General features: G+C 34.9%; 1 protein-coding gene across 10 annotated transcripts in view; it reads left to right on the forward strand.

Annotated features, from left to right (window-relative positions):
• The window catches only part of LOC140747472 (potassium voltage-gated channel unc-103), a 42,600-nt gene extending 21,346 nt beyond the window's left edge, over window positions 1–21,254 (forward strand). For 4 of the 10 annotated variants that reach the window (XM_073079946.1, XM_073079937.1, XM_073079939.1 and 1 more), the window contains 18 exons: window positions 4,089–4,175; window positions 5,388–5,535; window positions 5,884–6,065; window positions 6,953–6,973; window positions 9,244–9,398; window positions 9,719–9,832; window positions 9,916–10,037; window positions 10,221–10,339; window positions 10,803–10,993; window positions 11,267–11,409; window positions 11,729–11,922; window positions 12,359–12,487; window positions 13,446–13,590; window positions 14,415–14,492; window positions 15,008–15,396; window positions 15,494–15,742; window positions 16,750–16,910; window positions 17,334–21,254. In XM_073079946.1, the coding sequence (XP_072936047.1) occupies window positions 4,089–4,175; window positions 5,388–5,535; window positions 5,884–6,065; window positions 6,953–6,973; window positions 9,244–9,398; window positions 9,719–9,832; window positions 9,916–10,037; window positions 10,221–10,339; window positions 10,803–10,993; window positions 11,267–11,409; window positions 11,729–11,922; window positions 12,359–12,487; window positions 13,446–13,590; window positions 14,415–14,492; window positions 15,008–15,396; window positions 15,494–15,742; window positions 16,750–16,910; window positions 17,334–17,337 (2,631 nt within the window). In that variant the 3' untranslated portion in view covers window positions 17,338–21,254. The remainder of the gene's footprint in view (window positions 1–4,088; window positions 4,176–5,387; window positions 5,536–5,883; window positions 6,066–6,952; window positions 6,974–9,243; window positions 9,399–9,718; window positions 9,833–9,915; window positions 10,038–10,220; window positions 10,340–10,802; window positions 10,994–11,266; window positions 11,410–11,728; window positions 11,923–12,358; window positions 12,488–13,445; window positions 13,591–14,414; window positions 14,493–15,007; window positions 15,397–15,493; window positions 15,743–16,749; window positions 16,911–17,333) is intronic. The other 6 variants (XM_073079940.1, XM_073079943.1, XM_073079941.1 and 3 more) reach the window with 6 other exon arrangements.
• The last annotated feature ends 587 nt before the right edge of the window (window positions 21,255–21,841 follow it).

Raw genomic sequence — 21,841 nt, forward strand, 5'->3', positions numbered from 1 at the left:
TTATAAGAAATATACAAGGACTGCCGTGATTGATCATGACTGGAAGTCGTTTACACGAGAAGGGTTCTATAAATAATCTGGGAACGTGTCGTACCTACGCCCCAGTTGCAGCCTTTCGCTCTATCGCGCTAAGCCTTCTTTTATGTAACAGAAGTATGTAGTGAACGAGTATGAGTCTGATTTTAAGAAGTAATTTTAGACCATAATTATACAATATCCAAACAAGATACATTCGCAAACTAAATACAAAATATTGCTTCGTTGCTTCTCAGGAGGTATTTAAAGTACCCCAATAGCTGTCCAAGTATGTACCCAAGGAGGCTAAAAGTTTAAATTTGTTTTGTTAAAATGTTGATGAAAATATAAAAATAATAACTACTTTGATAAAATGTTCTACAATGATAATCTTAATCATTGTAGAACATTTAATAATTATTATATACTAGTGGTGCCCGCGGCTTCGCCCGCATTTTAAAGATATAATATGACATACATAAAACAGAAAATTCGTACCTTCATTGGAATGACAGTGGTGCTATCTGTCGAAATTTGGTCTTACCAACTCCCAAACCTTCGTGGGCTCTTGGACAACAACTTTGCAAAAGATCATCACTTGATCAAATGCATAGTTTCCGATTTTATAAAATGTATATAGACAAATATTCATTTTTATATAAATAGATAGATGATCGACTAACATGGATAAGTAAAGTAAATTATGAAAAAATCGAATTTCGATCTTCTGGGTTGAAAGATCGATTCACTGAATCGATCCATTACTGGAGATCGATTGAAATAATCGATTTTTGGTTCAAAAGATCGATTCTCCGATTAAACGATCTCAGATCGCCATCCGTTGTTCCCGTGGGATTTCCGGGATAAAAACTATCCTATGTCCTTTCTCGGGTCTCAGACTATCTTTGTACAAAATTCCATTCAAATCGGTTCAGTGGTTTAGCCGTGAAGAAGAGACAGACAGGCAGAGTTACTTCCACATTTATAATATTAGTAAGGAAGTAAGGATTTGCTGACGGATACATAATTTCAGTGCTTGTTTGATCCTGATAACCTTTTTTTTCGCCATCCTCGAAAAAAGATCGAAGATAGAATCGATTCTTAGGCCTCGATTTTTTTGTGAATGTATTTATTGCACTTCGATTCGAATCGATTCAAAAATCGATCTTTTTCGGAAAGAATCTCCACCCCTAATATAATCCCAATAAATCTATATAAATAAATATAATGTTGCAACCGTCTCCGCTTGCAAGAATTGATATTTTTAAACTCATGGTTATTTAGAGTATGCCAAAAGACCCACAAACGTAGGTAGAATCCATTACTGGAGACCGATTAAAAAAATCTACTTTTTTTGGTAAAAAAGAGCGATTCTCTGATTAATAGATCTAAGATCGCTATCTGGGATAAAAACTATCCTATGTCCATTCTAGGGTCTCAGACTATATTTGTACAGAATTTCATTAAAATCGGTTCAGTGGTTTAGGCGTGAAGAAGAGACGTACAGACAGACAGAGTTACTTCCACATTTATAATATTAGTAAGGATATCGATTAAATAATCGAGTTTTTGGTCTAAAAGATCGATTCTCCGATTAATCGATCTTGGATCGCCATCCCTAGTTCCCGTGGGATTTCCGGGATAAAAACTATCCTATGTCCGTTCTCGGGTCTCAGACTATCTTTGTACAAAATTTCATTAAAATCGGTTCAGTGGTTTAGGCGTGAAGAAAAGACAACCAGACAGACAGACAGACAGACAGAGTTACTTTCGGATTTATAATATTAGTAAGGATCTTTCCTTTTACAATCTCTATTAGCAATAATATATCCTTAATTAGGAAGATAAACATATTCATAAAAGCCTATACGGTGATTACGGTCCTCATCAATAAAGAATCAATTAATTGACTATATGATAAAAAGCATGAGTCAACGCAGGCCTTCCCCAGTGGTGAGGAAAAACTCACGCATACTTACTATAAAACATAAAACTATTGCATAATTACCTATTTACGGACCTAGTAAGTATCTTCAATTATTAACAGACTCAATTTTATGAATCCTTCATGAAATAGGAGAGCGCTTGTTTACGATCTTGGATCTTTTGTGAGTGAATTATAAGTACATCTGTTAAAACAAGGTATTTTTTTACAAAGTGTGTTTTTATTTTATCTTATATTATTTAGATAATTAAGAAGAAAATTTAACAAAACTCAGCCCACGTCTCTTACAGCATATGACGGATGATATTTTGGACCCTGCCTGAATGTGGTTATTCGTATTAAACTTGAAACTCCCAAAACATAATAATGGTAAAATAAACTTATCATGTACTTATGATAAAAATAAGAAAATAAATAAAATAATAATATAATAAAATTAAGATAAAAAATAAGATTACAGAATGTTAATTTCCCTCAAAAATATAAAAAAAACACACAATTCTCGCAATGAATTCACGTTTTTGCTTTTTTTTAATTTAAGACGGCCAATGCTGCCAAATTCTAATCCAATTCTAATCCATTTCTTACTTAATTGCCTCCTTATTCACACAGCGCACGCGAAGATAATTCTGATTTCAAGGTATTTCAAAGTAGTCCGGTCGTAACCTTGTTTCTTGAAACATGAGACTAGTTACATGTCATTAATATTCTAAAGCCGAAACAGAATCAACATCTACTGTTACGGTAATTACGGTTAAGTTACAAATAATTCACATCCCCCTTTACTTGCGGATTTTATTAATCAGAATAGCGGGAAATAAGTTAATTAATAACCTACACGGTACAACGTATTGCAATTAAAAACTACATAAATAAAAGCAGTCTGCTTTCAGAAAAGTAGCATTTGAGATAATAACGAAAAGCCTTCGAATTATCGGCTTTGGCCCGTGACCACTTGAAACCGTATTTTATCACGTCATTTTTAACGCTGAATGAAAACAACATGACAGGGAAATCTATCTAATATACTATTCCGCATTGAACCAGTTTTATTAGTTTTATTATTTTCTTTCGTTTAGTGCCCAGCCGTGGATAGTGGTTTTGTAGCAATAATGCTACACTAAATGGTTATCTTATTAAACATGTTACACTATACAATAATTTAAATTATTATAAACATGCTAAACATAAGGTGTCACGTACAGGTGTACAATTTTACACATTTATACGTACCTCTTATTGACTATGGAAAAATACGTACAAACTTACCGTTTGGAATATAATAAAATACTCGACATTTCGCTCATAAAAATCACAAATTGTTTGTTCATTAAATTTAACACATTTGCATAAAAATACTCGCATCCGTACTATTACACGAATTGTTAAATTTAATACACAAGGCGCAATGTAAATATGTTTATATAAATATAAATAACACTTCATAATTTCTGTGTGCGCAGTTGAGGAAGCTTTTTCTAGCCTTTTTTCGTACTTCCGTATACAGCTTCCGCTAGTTGGCTATTCATGAAGTCAGAAATTAATAACCTGATGACGTAGTACTTCAGTTTTCGAGTGCGACTGAATTTTATAAGCTAAATAGTAAGCAAAAATTCTTAAGCTTGTAGTATTAGTAATTCTAGTATACCTACTTACTAGCAGTTTATTTTTATTTCTTGGACAAAACTATTTATTTATTTACTAAAAAAACTATCTTTAAAATCAATGCTACGTAACAATGGACGAAAGTTTTGTAACAGTTTAAAGATAGTCACAAGGTAATTGCTTCTGACGTTAGGTGTTCGCTTCTTCGCAATGCTGTCACATTAGACGTTGATTTTGCTAGATATATTTTCACTCCCTAATACTGTATATTTTTTATGCTTGTGACTTACAGAACTCTGTTACACCAGGTAAACTTTTAGAAATTAACATGGCATATATGAGATTTAAAAAAAATAAGATTATGTTACTTATACATTGTAATCATAAATTGTACTTATTTACTAAAATTATTAATCCATTCTCCATTAAGCATCCTCCTGTTAAGAATTGAAGCCATTGTGAATATGCCTCAAATATTTTGTTGTGACCAAAGTTTACTTTGAAAATGCCTCGTTGTCCGCAGGTTCTGTCATTGGGTGCGACAGGAGGCCACAAGGGAACCACGCAACCATCCCACCCCTGCACTATCCTCCACCATTCTCCTTATAAGGTATGTACAATTTATAGACCATACTTTTTATCATATTTACCTTTAAATGTTTGTTTATTTTATTTCATAATAGGATTAACAGTAATTGAAGTTTCAAAGACGATTATTGCGGTAAAAAGTGAGAAATAAAAAATTCAAACAAATCTTAACAACCAACTAAACTAAAGAAAATACACCAAATAAATGTATATGTTATTCCACACATAATTCGTCCCACGCTAAAAACAAAATCATTAAAAGAAACAGTACCTATGGTATAAAATATATGGTATAAGATACCTTATAGCCGGAACATTCATGCCTCGGATAACAGTTCTGGTAAAATATTATTGTGTTGATGATGTAATTAATATCTAATTAATAAATATATTATTATGGTTACATACGAGTATGTGCCTATGCAGTTATAAAAGCGATTATGTATCCGGAAAACGGTATTGGATCTGAATATTTAATCCATTTTTATGGAATTCAGTTAATAATACCCCGTTGCTTAGTAAAAAATGTTTGTCGCATTGACCTCGGCTGTATTCAGCACGCAAAAGTAAAAATTATGTTCTAAAGCTATTATTTTTCAGGGAAATGAATATGGCGCTTGTTCTACTTTTTAACTGACTTTAAAAATCCGAAAGAGGAGGTTCTGAATTCGACGCGTATTTTAATGAATGTTATAGAATATATGGGCATTGGTACGCGAATTTAAGTACATGATTCGAATCCTTGAGATTTCTTTACAATAAAAGGCTTATGAAACCTTTTAAAGCAAAACAACATGAACAAATCCTACATGTTGAGTTCTCAATAATCTTCCCAAAGCTACATACGTCAAGTCTTCAAACTTATAATTGGCAACCCTTAGCAGCCTCTGCAGCTTAACCGTTCTCACTTTTAGACGTATGCACAGTGATAGGATAGTAATGAGGATTGATTATGGTCATAACAGAAGTTCAATAGCAAATCATTTTCGATATATTTTTCTAAATTGTCACCACATAATCTATTCTATGGACCTAACGTATTTCGAAAACTTTGTATTTTTAAATCATTTTAACTAAATACAATTAAAATAATTATTTAATTACAAGACTTGCATAATTAGTAAAAAGTGGAGTATATTGAAATACCTAACTATTAGTATAGCATACCTACGCGATTATATTACAACATACCTACTTGTACATATTTTATGCTATTATACCGTGTTTCTTTCAGGCCGCTTGGGATTGGTTGATCCTTATATTGGTCATCTATACTGCGATATTTACACCCTACGTGGCCGCCTTCCAATTGAATGAGCCCGACTTTGATAAACGTTCACGTGGCTTCGGCCAAGATCCTATCGTTGTTATCGACATGATTGGTAAACAAACACTTCAGTTTTTAATTTAATTTTGTAGCACAGTAATATTAGAGTGCGTAATACCACCAATACCTTGGTACGAATCGCAGGCAGATTTGCAAATACAGATGCATCTAAATCTAGCAAAATTGTAAAATGTATATCTTACAGCTTGTGACCAGAATTACGATATTTACAATTAAAAAAACGAGATTAACTAACTCACTTGAATTATGACTTAGTGATGGTGTTCTGACTACTATTCGTACTGGCTACGGCTCGCTCGATACTTTATAATTACGACTTTACCTTGAGTTGTGATCTTTCTAATCTAAGTGAGCTATCTAATCCGAAATATTTTTTTTGCAGTGGACGTCACATTCATAATAGACATCTTAATAAATTTTCGCACGACTTACGTGAACGCAGCAGACGAGGTGGAGTCAGACCCCGCTAAGATCGCCATGCACTACTTGCGAGGGTGGTTCGTCATCGATCTGGTCGCCGCCATACCATTCGACCTACTCCTCTTCGGCACCGACACCGACGAAGTGAGCTGCTTTTACCTCGCATCTAAACCCACCTCATGGTTCCATTCCACACGAGACACAAACACTAGATTTAGACTGTGAAAATTTATGCCTGACTTTTTAGAAATGATTTAGAACCAGGCGATCAGTTGTCCGAAATGAAAAAAATGTGAAATATCTACCGTTACAGTATTAGATCACTGACTATACTCACCAACCTGCATATTCGTAACATTAACACCATCGTGACTCGATGTTTTAGATTAATGAGTTTATTTTAACGCATATTCGAGTGTTAAACGACTCACTCCGTTCAGTTTAGAGAATGATGAAATAGGTCGGTATAGAGGCGAACTAGGTCAAGTTACATTTTCACGAGGGCCACTTTAAGAGGAAGAAATATGAATGCGTACAAACTATCTTTAAAGCGTTTTTATTTTTATGTCCCTACCGTTTACTGAACCCATGTCTCGTGGTACTTTCGGACAAATGAAGCTCTGGATAAATTTTAGCCATTCACGTACAGTAGTGGAATGCAGTTGCCGCAACTGTCACTCTTAAACATGTTATTACACAACTTAAATAATTTAATTAATGAATTACTTTAAATGCCGATCACAACTAAGCCCCACTTTAAATTAAATCCAATTGGCTAATTATTATGTTTTGTTTAAAATGTAATCGAACAGTCACTAGTCATATGTCAGTATTATTTCTGTACATCGATATTCATTTCACATTATTTTTATTTTATATAAATAAAAATGAGGTCTTATGTACAAAATAGCTTTTAAAAATATAATTGTCCTCAGATAGCTCATTTATTTGTTTTGTTTGAAAGTCTAAACGGTATGAAGAGAGCCCAAGGTGGGTGCGTATTGAATTTGTAATACCATTTCTTGTTACAGCAGGGGCTGGAAAGTGATGAGGTATACCATCTTTGTGAACTATTTTTATGTTGCTGCCACTCTATTATATATTTTTAGTTGACATAATTTATAAATTGTTTTCCACTAGCCGTAAATCCACCATCTAAGCGAATGCGTAAATGGAAGATAAGGACGCTTCCCTTGAGCAATGACCTAATTTTTAAATTTTACACAGTACTAAACATTAAAATTGCTCACCTGCTAAATTCACTAGCTTGGCCACTACAATTAATGATAAGGGATAATATCAACTGATTGAAGATCCTCTTTACTTATAATATGGTATACGAACGTACACAAAAGTACGTCATTTCAGAAGCTTTAGAACAATGAACGATGCGGAACGGATAGTTCCGCGTAGAACAACTTTGAGAGTAAACAAATAAAGCTTTAAGGATTTGTGGTATTTCCAAGTGGTAACGATTGTGACATCGTAATGGCAAGGTTGCCGACGCATCTGCTAATTTTTGTTAAAGCATGGTATTTCATATTTTGTGCCGCATTAAACAAAAGTAACATGGTACTTAGTATTGAACTCAGAAATTATTTATTAACTGCTCGGTATTTGAGTAAGCATTATGTATAAAATATGAAATTGTAATGGTACCTTACGCATTAGTAGATATGAGAGACATGGTCATGAGCTTTTTCCATAGTTAAAGAGCAAGCAGTGAGATGCACAGAGCTTGGTAGCCGATACGCTCACACTTCCCAGACGAAATTTTTTTGTACAAATCAAATAATCGCCTTTTCACAACATGACTAAGCACAAAGTATATATTCAGAACATTAATAGCATACTTATAGCACCCACCTTACATCAGAAATGTTATACATGAAAATTAAATCCCGTTCACTTACTGAGTTGTTTAATTTGACGATATTCGATAACTTTTAAAAGTTTCAAAGCCCTGTTTTTATTATATATTAATTATTTGGCTATCCAATTTGCATATTGTTAAAATTGATTAGAATATAAATCCACATGTTTGTTATTTTTATTTCGTGGTAAAAATAAAATTTATTTTATAATAATTTTATCATCTTATTTCTCATATTTTATCCGCCTTTGTTATTTAAATCCCAGTAAATGCCACATGCTTTAATTTTCAATTATCATAATATAACATTTTTTTTACTGAGACATCTTTCTGTAATTAACTAATTGTAATATAAATATATAAATCGATATTCATTGGAATGAAAATATATTTACAAGTACATATTAGAGAATTTATAACGTTCAATTACGAAATAATGTTAGAGATAACAAAATAAAGGTAAATTAAGATATGCTAGTAAAATTCAATCTTTTAATAAAGATCTGATATTTGATTTTTTCCTATCAAGTTGACAAGACGTATTTGATAATAATTTAAATTAAATATCATCACCACCTGTTTAGCACTAGAAACGCGAGCGGGATGTCAAGAAACTCGTTACGAGCAATTCACAATAACAGTTTGAATAGTTAAGGAACGTTATAACGCAAAGCGACAATCACAGGTACCGCCATATCGATCTGTAAACCCCGTAGTCACGCTATATAACGAGGCTAGCGTAGAACCGACCCAGTTATACCTGTAATAACAATTAAACATTTAACGTATTCGTGTAAAACTTGGACACTTGTAGCAGTACACTTAGTTTTAAACCCTGTTTAGATCGATCGCTTTTGTACAGAGTGAGTCACTGATAATATTATTAATCAATCAAAGGTGAATGGCACCGATCATCATCACGCACCTGTACCAACACCACACTCATATGGATTAAAATGGATATTATCAAAATTCATATAAACGTAGTTCAATATACCATTTGAAGTGTGCTCCCCATAATAGCATTTATATCAAAAGTAATTCGTAAATAATAACATTTGACCGTAATGCTGCATACTCGTAGTAACTCGTAACGTACCCCGGTTTAGAGTGAGCAAACTATTTACCTTTCACTTCGAGTACGAATTGAAAACTTTAGAATTTAATATAAATTTACCTGCACCGCAACCTAATGATGCCAGCTAATTTTATAGTTTTGATACAATTGCTTGTAATTTTGCAAACTATCTGAGTTTGGCTGAGCTCGGGAGATGTTCTCATAGTACAATCATAGAAAACTTTTTGCTTGGTTGAAGTGAATACCGCTGCGAAGCCTCATTGACGCTACTTAGTAATACGCGAACGTTCATATAAAGCTTGAGTTCGTTTTGCGGCTAACGTAACTGCTGGTGACTATGCTGATTTTTGAGCTACTCTGAATGTTTACAGACGACCACCCTCATCGGTTTATTGAAGACGGCACGGTTGTTGCGGCTGGTGCGTGTCGCACGCAAAATTGACAGATACTCCGAATATGGAACTGCCGTCCTTCTTCTACTCATGGCTACCTTCGTACTTATAGCACATTGGCTCGCTTGCTTATGGTAAGCGGCTTTGTTTTATTTTTCTTACGTCAATGTTGTTATGTGTATCTAAGTATGTTCATCATTATCTACGGACTTTTAAAACTGAGCTTGATCACAGATACGTTATTATCTCCAAAGGTAAAGTTGGAGTTTCATGTAAATACCTGTACCTTAAGACAGCCTTGAAACTAGAAAACAACGGTGCTACTTTGCTACTATGATGCAGAAATAGACATGGCAGTAAATCGAAGTAGCCAAATCAATGAGAGCTTTACCTACAAATATATTTAAGAAATTCAATCTTCCTTACCCAGTTTTCAATTACGATGTATCCTTAGGTACGCGATCGGAAGCTGGGAAAGACCACAACTCCACGCACCCATTGGTTGGTTAGATGCTCTCGCGAATGATGTTCAAGCTTCCTATGACAACTCCACTGGGCCCTCAATGCGGTAAGTAGAACATAAATCTACTCCACTTAAATACTGCAGAGTCCGCACTGTGTGTAGGTATAACTGATCGTTTTGAATTTTAGATCTCGTTATATCACCGCGCTTTACTTCACTTGCACTTCCCTAACGAGCGTCGGCTTCGGAAATGTAGCACCCAATACCGATGTCGAAAAAGGTTTCACGATATTCGTTATGCTTGTTGGATGTAAGTATCTCCACATTTAAATATTATGTAACGACTGATTCAAATGAATATATTATTTTAGTAAATAACATTTACCTTAAAAAGTGAGAAGTTCGTTAGTGTAAAAAATATTCTAAGTAGACGTTTTCTATTTTACTAATACATTTTGACAAATTAAATTTAAGAATTTGATTTAATTTCCAGCACTCATGTACGCCAGTATATTCGGAAACGTATCAGCAATAATACAAAGACTGTATTCTGGGACTGCGCGATACCACACACAGATACTAAGAGTGCGCGAGTTTATCCGTTTCCATCAGGTAATGGCCGCAAGTAATTTAATGTAATAGCTTGGACGGAAACTTTGTGCCTTTTCGCAGAAATGCATCAGCCTGTGTTACATAATTCACTGCTCTGAATTCATAATACTTTCATTCTGATCCCCTTTACAACTCGTAGCACTCTATATTATTCAGTTTTAATTTTCTCTTCTTTCAAATATTGATTTTAGTGGACTACTGCTAAACTTTGTCGAAACATTTTCAAGTGGACAGTGTTTATTATATAACTATGAAAGTATTCATGGATTATATAATAAATATGATATGACGAATCATATTAAATCTTGTATCATAGTCAATTGATAAAGCAAGTTGTGTGTGTACTTTTACAACTCCATCTAGAGATACTGAACCATTCGATCCATATTAAAAGAGCAAGAACTGTAAAATCAAAAACTCTTTCAAACATAAATAATCGCATTATCGATAATTCCTTTGGCAGATCACAAATCCTTTACGGCAACGATTAGAGGAGTATTTTCAACACGCGTGGAGCTACACCAACGGCATTGACACGTCGAGCGTGTTGAAAGGATTCCCCGAGTGTCTTCAGGCAGACATTTGTCTACATCTTAACCGCAATCTGCTCGCAAGCTGTGCAGCTTTCGATGGTGCAAGTCCAGGATGTTTAAGGTACTTTTCGTTGGAAAACAATCTAGATAACTTTTGTTTACCAATCAAAACGTAGTGATCGTTGTGTTAACACCGAAATTATCTTTGAAATAAAAAAAGACCATTCAGAGTCGATGCTGTTCTAACAGCAAACTATGAAGGGTTTATTTGTTACAGCTCTGGCAAACTAGAGAGTGCACGGTGCTCCTTTTTTTAACTGTACTCTAGCAAATGTTAGTTTAATTGTGGACAGTCTCTATATAGTGCTCAAAACTGTTTTTTATTTTATTTCAGAGCCCTTTCTCTAAGGTTTAAGACTACACATGCACCTCCTGGTGAAACACTTGTTCATCGAGGAGACGTACTCACATCTCTATTCTTCATATCTCGAGGCTCTATCGAAATCCTAAAGGATGATGTAGTCATGGCTATCTTAGGTAAAACTATATTATAATTATGCACATATAACTTATATCAATAGAAATTGCAAAATTTCAACGTTTTTATGTACATACCTATGTATCGCATAATAAACAACGAGCGAGAAACAGACAGTTCTTTTTTGCTTTCATATTGATTGCAATAAAAATTAAAACCCTTTAAGAATATTGGATTGTATTTATGTTATGGACAAATTCAAGACATGTAACTTACTAACAGTTCGAAAGTATAGAACCTGTATAATGATATTGAGGACCCAACATGAAATAAATATTCATGTATAATTAGTCATATTCGCATATTGCTGTGACCCAGGTAAAGACGATATCTTCGGCGAGAACCCGTGCATGTACACGACGGTGGGTCGCAGCAACTGCCGCGTGCGCGCGCTCACCTACTGCGACCTGCACCGCGTGCACCGCGACGACCTGCTTGACGTGCTCGACTTTTACCCAGAGTTCAGAAGCTCCTTCGTCAACAACCTAGAGATTACCTATATCATGCGGGATGTAAGTACAAATATAACATATTGAAACATCATACGGTTTATTAATTGAAAACATAAATATCAATTGAGTGAGGTGATAAAATCTTTCGTTTCAACAAGTTACGGAAATGTCGCGAGTTGATAACGAAAGTTGTACTAGATCGACTCTTACGGAAATACGAGTTTACTGAAAGTGTGTATAAACTCAGAATCACATAAAAGTATTTTAATAAAACGGTAACGATAAAAACATTGTAAGTTAACTAACACACTTGGGGGTTCAGAAAAAGACAAAAGTTTTAGAGAGTGTGTAAAGTGTATCATTTCGTATCATGTAGCCAGCGGAATGGACTATACCTTAAACCCCGCCCATTTTGAGAGTAGACCTATGTTCAGCAGGGAGACAATAATTTGTCGACGACAAAGACGTTTTAAATAAGGTGATTTAATGTGTTCAGCAAGAGCTGAGCGGCATCGAGCCGCGGCGGCGGATGCGCTACGAGAATCCGAGCGAAGCGCGGCTGCTGCGCGAGGCGTACGCGCGCACCACGCGCCGCCCGCACACCGAGACGTTTGCCGACAAGGTGGTGCGTGCTATCCGCTTCGGTTTTATTTGCACAAACTCCTCGATACCACTGGATTAGGGTGCCTTTACACTGGTTACGTGTGAGGTATCTAAGCTATGTGGGTGTGTGTTAAATCCACCAATAGGATTATTCCTTCTTGTTGTCTCTGGTGGAAAGGCACCCTGGTCCGTTGGTGTCACGATTAAGGTAATTGAAATATTCACCAACTATTAGTATTAAAGTCCTATCTGGAATAAGTGACAGATGTTTTTACAGTTAAAAAACATCTTTCACCATCTCTTGAAATAAAAATTACCAAATTCTATGGGCGCTAGACTTTTGAACTTATGTCAATAGACATATAAGCATAAAGAGTATGGGATATGCATTCAATGTCAATCCGCGCGACTCTACAATGTATAATTTTTCATTGCCATAAGTTTGAAAATTGTAACCCAAAATCGTAAGTAAAAACCTATAATTCGCAAATAATTTAATCAATCAAAGGTCAGGTATATTAACATATTTTCAAATCAATCATTTTATCATATAAATATTTTCTTCTCTACATATATTCTACTTCATTAATCTAAAGTTTTTTTCATCTAGTGAAGTTACTTAGAATTGACTTTTATAATAGATATTTTTCTTTTTATTATTAATAAATCTATGCTCAAGCTATCGCTCTTATAGCCGTAGAGGTAGGTTTAGTTTGAATGCCAACTAGTTTTGTTTACATTTTGTCTTCCTTTACCTCTATCTATTATGACACGAAAAAAATGTGATTATCCTGCTGACCATCATATCTTTTCTTATGTTTTATATATTTTAGATTTACCTATTTATACCCCAACCTCTAGCTTTAGACGTTGATATTTTTATAATTATTAATAATAATGAACACATGATATCGTTTGTTTGGATTGTGTAGTATTTCACTATCAGGAAACATTGTTAACATTTGAACAACTGATGGCAGGACTCGCAATGCAGCGACGAAGACACCGAGTCCCCAGCCAGTCGCGGCATCCTCGATTTCTCGGCGGACAAAGCCGGTCAGGACGTCACGCCACTCAACTTTAATTTTGGCAAACAACGGTCCACAACACTCAACTCCATCACGGGTGAGCACACACTTATAACGATGGAATGTATTACATATAAAACCATTTTAAATATACCTCATTATTCCGACCAAACATTACAAATGCCCGATATCAAACGAACACTAGAATAGTTACCAATGTAACCATATCAATCCTTCTCCTGGCCTCATGGTATACGTTGATACCTATCGAACGAACGGGCGATATGTTGTGTTCGGTACCTACTTAAATAAAATTACCTAAAATAGAGTAGATGCACATAGAAAAGGAATAGAGCGATGTGCAATTCCCTTTTTATAATATCCTTTACGCATACATCTTCTTTATTATTTAAGTATTAAATCTTGAAACTTGAGTCTACTTGTTACTGGGTAGATAGATGTTATTAACAAATGTCTTTTATATATAAGAACAATTTCAAGGACTAAAGTAAGACCAATCGGTATCGTTTTTAATGTTATGTAAATCTCATTTAAGTATTTTGATTTTTGAATCATAAGTAACTTTAATTCGACGAGTTGTTACTTAATTTTGATATAAGTTTAAGTAATTATTAATTTAATTTGATGCAGCATGATTTACGCTTTTTCCCCATTCTATTATTTTTTCCTATACGATTGGTAACGTGCGTCGGAGACGGGCGTGGTGGCGGAGGGGTATGTCGAAGCGATGATCTCTGCAGCACCAGACAATATTAAGATAGCGATCAAATTGATATGTCTGAAACGTTATATTGGATATGGTAATAATATTCAATAAACATTGTCGGTGCAACCCCGGGATTCCGCTGCGTTTCCGCCGCGTTTCCGCCGCCCCGCTCTGAGCGCGGCCCTTGTGTGCAGGCATGCTAGCGCAACTTAAACGGAGCTTCCCAGACCTCTACCACCATAAAACGCACCAGCCGCTGCACAACAAATACTGTAAGTATGCATATACAATTCCTAGAGCATGTCTGATGCATAAAATTGATTGAAATTATTGAATGAGTAGATATAAAGAGATCCTTAGATACCTGACCCAAACATATACAATTGTTACGTGCAATATAACAGAAACAAGCCTGAACACAATGGGGACACCCAAAATTTGTAGATAATAATATAATCAATAAACATAATTCTTAACGTTAATGCCTACATTTAAACAATTATGACTTATCTTCAAAAATAATATATACAAAATCGTAATATTGTCATAAATAGAATCATTTATTACAAAATTAATTACGGTTTAGGTGATCATTCATTTGCTTATTCTTTCATGAGATTTAAATACGCCTAAATCGTCAATATAATAATGATTACGGCTCATTAAACATAAAAATATAAGCCGATAATCAATTATAAATTCAAAATTATATTTAATGTTACATAAAATACAACACCAATACACTGTTGTACAAGCGATAAATTTGTTTTGTTTTAATCAATTCCAGCGCAATCCACACCTCAGACGTATAGAAGTCGTGCAGCGGTTCGGAGACAATCGTCAGTGGGTCCCCTGAACGATACTTCTCCGTTGACGGGAGTGGCTGCGGGTGAGGCGGCAGTGAGCACACCGGCCCACAGCGCAACGTTACCAGTCTCCAGTCTCAGTACGAACCCAAGCTCATACTACACGAACGCGTCTCCGAGCCCCCCGGCTGCAGCGGCACCCGTACATGTCTCCTGTGATGACATCCTCGCTCCGCCCGCTCCTCAAGCTGCCACGAGACCTCCGTCTTCTAGATCTGCTCCTCATTCGGCTGTCAATCTTCATCAAGCGGGCCGGCCCTCCGCTCTTCCTTTTTCGGCAGATAGGACTCAGAATGGATCGTCTCTCCAGGTAGTTTTGCAAAAAAAAATTGTATAACATCAATTTTAATACCGCTTGTCTCTAATTTTAATGTTTTGGGGCGATAACACAAACGAATCGGTTGCAGGATGCCATGTCACCGCAATATCAGAACGTGGGAGCGGCGGCGTCCGCGGCGTCGGTTGCAACTGTGTTGACGAGACTGGAAGAACTAAGTAGACGAGTAGCGTTACTAGAATCCGGTCTGACTGCAGACGTTCGGCGCATCTTGCAGCTACTGCAGGCGCGTGAGGGGGCGCACCACAACTCGCAGCCGGCACACACGCCCTCCCAGCCCTTGCCCAAGGCATCCCTCTCAGTTCCACAAAGCAACGATGTAAGTGAATTAAACTACTGGATGTAAAGCAAGGTTGGGTATATTTTGAAGTTATAGTATTGTCTTAATATTTTAGATTAGATACATTGAATGATTTGTTTATCTAATTATAAATAAAATTAGTTTAGTTCCAATTATATTCCTTTGTAACAAATTTGTTTGCTTTGTTTTGTAGGTAACTATGTTAGTTTATTTGCACATTACGTAAAATTAATAGATAATTACCTATCATAAATTATGATTATGTAATTTATTACATTTTCATGTTGTCATTTATGTCTCAATAAAACCATGTAATGAAAATAGTACTTACTACTGATTTATAAGTTACAAAGTCATGATCAGCTTACAATCAGCTGATATACGATTGTTTATCGAGTAGGAATATATATATATTTAAAATACCGACTTGACACAACAAAAGAAAACAATGTTGTTCGAAATTTATTACCATAAGCTCAACTTTGACAAATAAATTTTCTATGAAGATTATAGAGTAATTTATTATTTATAGAATATTATTTATAGAATAATTATAGAGTCAAATGATACGAGTAGATACTAAATACCAATGTAACACTTTTCGTGGCATTATACCACATTTAATTCGGACTCTTTGTGTTCAGTACCCTTACAATGAGTTTTTACGTTTTGACAAATATGACTGTTTTAGTATTTGTTTACGTATTTGCCTATACAAATTCCAATCATCGCCCCTAGCGGATTGTATCAGAACTATGTCAGTAACGTAACATTAAATGTCTAAATTGACAAAATGGCGCTTTATGTTTTGTCTCTCTTTTTTGCGAACATGTGAGGCAAACAAAAAGACTTGAGCCCTTACTTATTGTTACGTATACTCAAGCTATTGAAGCAAACGGAACAGAATAATACATTGAGTAAACGTAACGTAAAATGCATTATTCGATGTTTTCAAAACTCATGGTAAGGGTACAGACCGGATTGTATAAATTGTTAGATAAGATTGACGTACAAGTAATTTCCAGAGCCAATGGGAGTGGAACTGGAACGGCGACCGCGAGCGCGGCGGGCGCGGCGGGCGCGAGCGCACGGACCGCACGCCGGGCGTGCAGCGCTCCGCGTCCGAGCCACACGCGCCCGTGCCGCCCGCGCTGCCGCCGCCCCCGCATTCACATTCTTTTTATAGGTATTTTATGCAACAACTTTTTATTAATGCACTGACAACATTAGGTTTTAGGTGTATGTGATGTAAACGTTACTGATACAGTAATAATATGGCACATACATTGGTACAATAAATACCCAATAAGTACCTACAACAAATTTATGAAAATGTAGAGCGGTATAAAGTAAATTCTTTGCAATGGTGAGGTAAAGCAGATTTACCTACTTCTGTATAAAAGAAGTCCTAAATAAGTACATATATCCGTATAAAAGGTAGCAACGCATATATTCGAGACCTCAAGTAGGACTCCAGTCCCAGTCGGAGTCGGATGCTAATGTCCATAAGCATTTAACTTTATAGTCAGATATGTTGTAAGCTTGTTTAGTGATGAATATCTTAGTTAAATTTAAAAAGCATTGGTGAAAAGCAGCAAGCACCTTGCAGGTAGTGCGAGGCAGGCGAGACGAGCGCCCCCCGCTGCCGGCCGTCGACGCGCTCGCTCGCTGAGTCCGGCTCGTGCGGCTCGCTGCGCGCCGCGCCGCGCGCGCGCTTCCACTTCTGCCGGCGCATCTCGCCCGCCCGGCGCGACGACGCGCGGACCTTCCTCTGACGCGCCCCGACCCGACGCATGGACCAATTTTGTACTTCCGTTAATGTCTAAATTGACACGTCCTCGCGATCTTTCGAGCGGGTGACCCAGCCCCTCGCGCAGAGTCCATTTGTAATACGATTTCGTGAATTCCCTAGTAAGTTACTCGTACTCGTACACTAGATTATGTCCAAGATTGGGTCGAAGGAAATTGGACTTGAGCCTTTTGAATATTCGCATGATTAGTATACCTATTGTGAAATTAATATAATGAGTGTTTGGTAACGCAATAATTGGCGGACGAATTGGGTGCTTTAATTTTTTTGTAGTTTACAGGTCGAAGAAGCCATTTTTACATTATTACGAGTAATTATTTGTAATGAGTGTACAATAGTGCTATCTGATGGTATTTCTCAATTCCTTTTGTTTATTGAAAATCCACACACCTGGATGAATATTTTGAATTACCTTAATAATAATATTAATTTTAAATCTCAGCTATACAGAATGAAGTTTATAAGACTGAGACACTACGTAATATCGTGAACTGTATTTCCAGAAGAGAGTAAACGAATAACGCTTTCTACCCGTCCTTGCTCCTTGCCTTTACATGTAGCTAGGTAATATCTCTATCACTTCGATCAAAATCAATTTGACATGCTCCTTGTGGAAGTGCGTTTATGAAAATCATTTGACATTATAACGTACCATTCATGTACCCCATAGCCATCAACTTGCCTATTCTTTTAACACTATATAAACGAAACTTATAATAAACAAACAAAAAATGCTATTTAAAAATCTTGATGAGCTAATTCGCTTGTAAATATATATCCTGCTGCATTATATCCGCCATCAATTTTCCCTTCAAACTGTAGGTACTGTATAACTTAATATTAGTATATACATACTTGCATAGACCCATTAGAGATTTGTAGGTTGTCATGTTGATATTGCAAAAAAGTCAACAAAAATAATAAATTATAGAATAGGTAATTTGATGGCAAAATATCACTTTTAATATTGTTTTTGTAATTCTACCTTTAATGCTGTTTGTTTATGCACCTCGGCGTGTTTTGAATTGGTTTTGTAAAATTGAGCGCGGTGCAACAACTGGATGATTTTCAATTAGGTTAATAGTTGGTATATTTTAATTAAGTTCTTACTGTACTTTAAGATCATATTAAAAGGCACAAACGAACAAAGTTCAATTGTTAATAATTTTATTGTACTTAGATACATTTTCAAAACGTTTGGCTCAATATTTTAACTTTTAAGTTTTTAATCGTATGACCTAGTTACGAACGTTATGGTTAAGTAATTTCGCCAATATATCAATGTAAGCAATAATAAAACTCACCATATTTTAAGGATTGTGGCTATATGAAAATGAATGGCCCGGAATAAATAATTATATTAAACAGTGTAAAAGAGCAAATAATATAGTTATTATAAACTGAAAATCTGAATTAATTATCTTATGTAAATTTTGTATCTTGTTTGAGTAGTTTATGTTAAGTTTATTATGTTGCCAGCTGTAAACATATTTTTTCACGTCTAATAATCCTTGTTTTGCTTTCTAAAATAGTGAAACATATTTCGGTATAAGTCGGACAATTTTTATTCTATAATGTAAAATAAATTTTACATGTATCAATTAGGTGTGTTATACAGCCATCAAAGCCTTTTTTTAATTATTGTTTAATACAAATTAATGAGAGATTTAATTTAAAATACCTGATTCCTCGGAGTTTCTTTATCAAAAGGAAAAACAAACACATGTAATCATTTAAACTATTATTTGTAGTTTTTTATTATTAATTAACTCAACGCGTGTGTATTTTTTTCTTTCATACCAAGATCATTAATATGATTATGATCACTTCGTGGGCCGTTTCTCTACTACTACTAAAATATGTAGAGCGCAAGTAATTGACGTTATAAGCGGCACCAATGAGCTTTACATTATTGTTTTTTTCGTGTTAAATAGGTCCTGATGTCAACGTCCGTACATAGTAAAGTCTTAAAGCTACTCGTACAGCTACTATTTTTATGTCGCATATATAAATATTGCATTCCTTGTTCTTAAGCACAATCGACTATTCTCTTAATTTTAGATTATCCTCTATAATTTAAGCAAATTTATTCCGTGTGGCATTTACCGTTTTAACCTAACATGTGCAAACCCGTGCCTTTATTATTAATTAGTTCGCAATTGTATAAAGCAGAAGTTCGTAGCTATCGTACATGTTCCCATGCCATATATAAAACATCGGTCAACATGTCCACATACACATTCCTAAACAGCTGAATACTCCTCGAATGTGTACACAGTACTAAATGTTACGATAGGTCATTTTGGTGACCGTGAGGAAAAAACATAGCCACCGAACAAAAATATAATAATAAATTACAAAAAATAAATGTAAATTCATTTCATTCGCGTTGTATTTTGTAGAATATTCTTACATAGGTAGATCTAGGTTTGTAAGTTGGTCAATTGCGAGACGTAGGTAGTATGTAACACTTATCTCAAATCTCTATGTAATGAATAATGTTCGTTGCTTTGCTATAAACTACTATAATATACGCCGAGCACACTAGATATTTGCTTTTGTAGATTTAGAGTTTCATAATAATACATACCTACTTGTAAAATGAATTTGTCTATTACCTAAACTACCTACATTCATAATTTCGATAAAGTATATATAAAAGGCAAATCAGATGGCTAATTTTTTTTACTTCTTTTGAGTCATTAGAGATTATGGAAATGCTTTTTTATTAAATTAACGGCACTTAGATAAGAAAAATAACGTATTATGTTATCGAGATAGGTCAATGGGTAGACGTCCTTCCTTAATTTTTTTTCAAAATAATTAAAATACTTATTAATATCTTGCTCCAAACTAAATTCAATAACAAAATATATGGATGATAATAATGTATGAATTTAAAAAATATTTATAAACATTTTCTGTGTCTCACCTCTTAACTCTACATAAAATAATGAACAAAATTATATTTTTTTTATTTAATTTTACGTTTGGATAACATATAAAGAACCTGAAGAGATGAGACTATACTTATAATAATGAATAGATTTTATTTTAATTACTGAAATGAAAGTTTCAAAACTAAACAAAAATTAATGGAGAATTTGAAATATACTTTGTAATATTTGCCATTTGAATTCATAGTGGCTAAATTGTATCATCAACATAACCACGGCCCAAGACAAGTTAAGGTAATTGTTTGCAGCTATTTCAAGCACAGGGTGTATTTGGGTTTAAATAATATTTTACATAATTAGATATAAAACACCGTTTATAGTCATAATTAGGAAAACCTCCGCGTAAAGGTTGCGTTATTGTAGCTGATATCTAACGATATGCTTAGAATGTTGGCCGGCACGTATGTAATAACTATTAATAAGGTCTGTTATTTATAGTATGAGTATTCATACTTTAAGGTCTATACCAGCTAAGGTCTAATAAGCAGCTTGTGACATTTTTGTAAAGGCTGTCCATAAACATAATAAAACGAATTAACAATAAAGGGATCGGATTTCTTAAATATTAAGATCTATTCCATGTTGACATTATTTTGTTTTAAAGTACAATAAATATGAGATGTTTCTTATATTTGCGTCTTGTTTGATACGACTGAAATCAACATGCAACAATTATATTTTAAGATGCACAAAAATAAAATAATAATTTATTACTTTAAAGTAAATATCGGTATATAGATTATGTATTTTTGCCGACCTTGCACGGAAGTAGCGATGCGCGATTGTTACTAAAAACAATCGAATTATTCGATTGTTATTGTGTTCGATTGTATTCGAATAACTATCGAAATTCTTCGATTGTATTCGAATAACTATCGAACAATCGAAATTGTTCGATTGTTGGTCGATTGTTCGATTGTTCGTCGATTGTTCGATTGTTCGTCGATTGTTCGATAGTTCGATTGTTCGTCGATTGTTCGATTGTTCGATAGTTCGATTGTTCGTCGATTGTTCGATTGTTCGATAGTTCGATTGTTCGTCGATTGTTCGATTGTTCGATAGTTCGATTGTTGGTCGATTGTTTAGTACACGCAAAACTAGTAACAGCGCAGTCAAGCGATACGCGATTGTTACGTAAACATACAACTATCGAAGCTATTTGGTTGTTGGTCAATTTTATTTAGTATACACAAAGCTACTAGCAGCGAGGAGCCCCTAATTTCTGTGTTTAAGAAATCTGAGTCAGTCTTATATATTTGGTGGGGGAAGCGCACGTGCGCCGTGCACCCTTCCGCTGCTTCGTTGCATTCCGTTATTTAATGGTGCGTCCACACCTTCTGCTTCTCGCAC

This window comes from Epargyreus clarus, unplaced genomic scaffold (genome assembly GCF_041222505.1).
Source record: "Epargyreus clarus isolate Ecla_fem2 unplaced genomic scaffold, WU_Ecla_fem_2.2 ptg000014l, whole genome shotgun sequence".
NCBI lineage: Eukaryota > Metazoa > Arthropoda > Insecta > Lepidoptera > Hesperiidae > Epargyreus > Epargyreus clarus.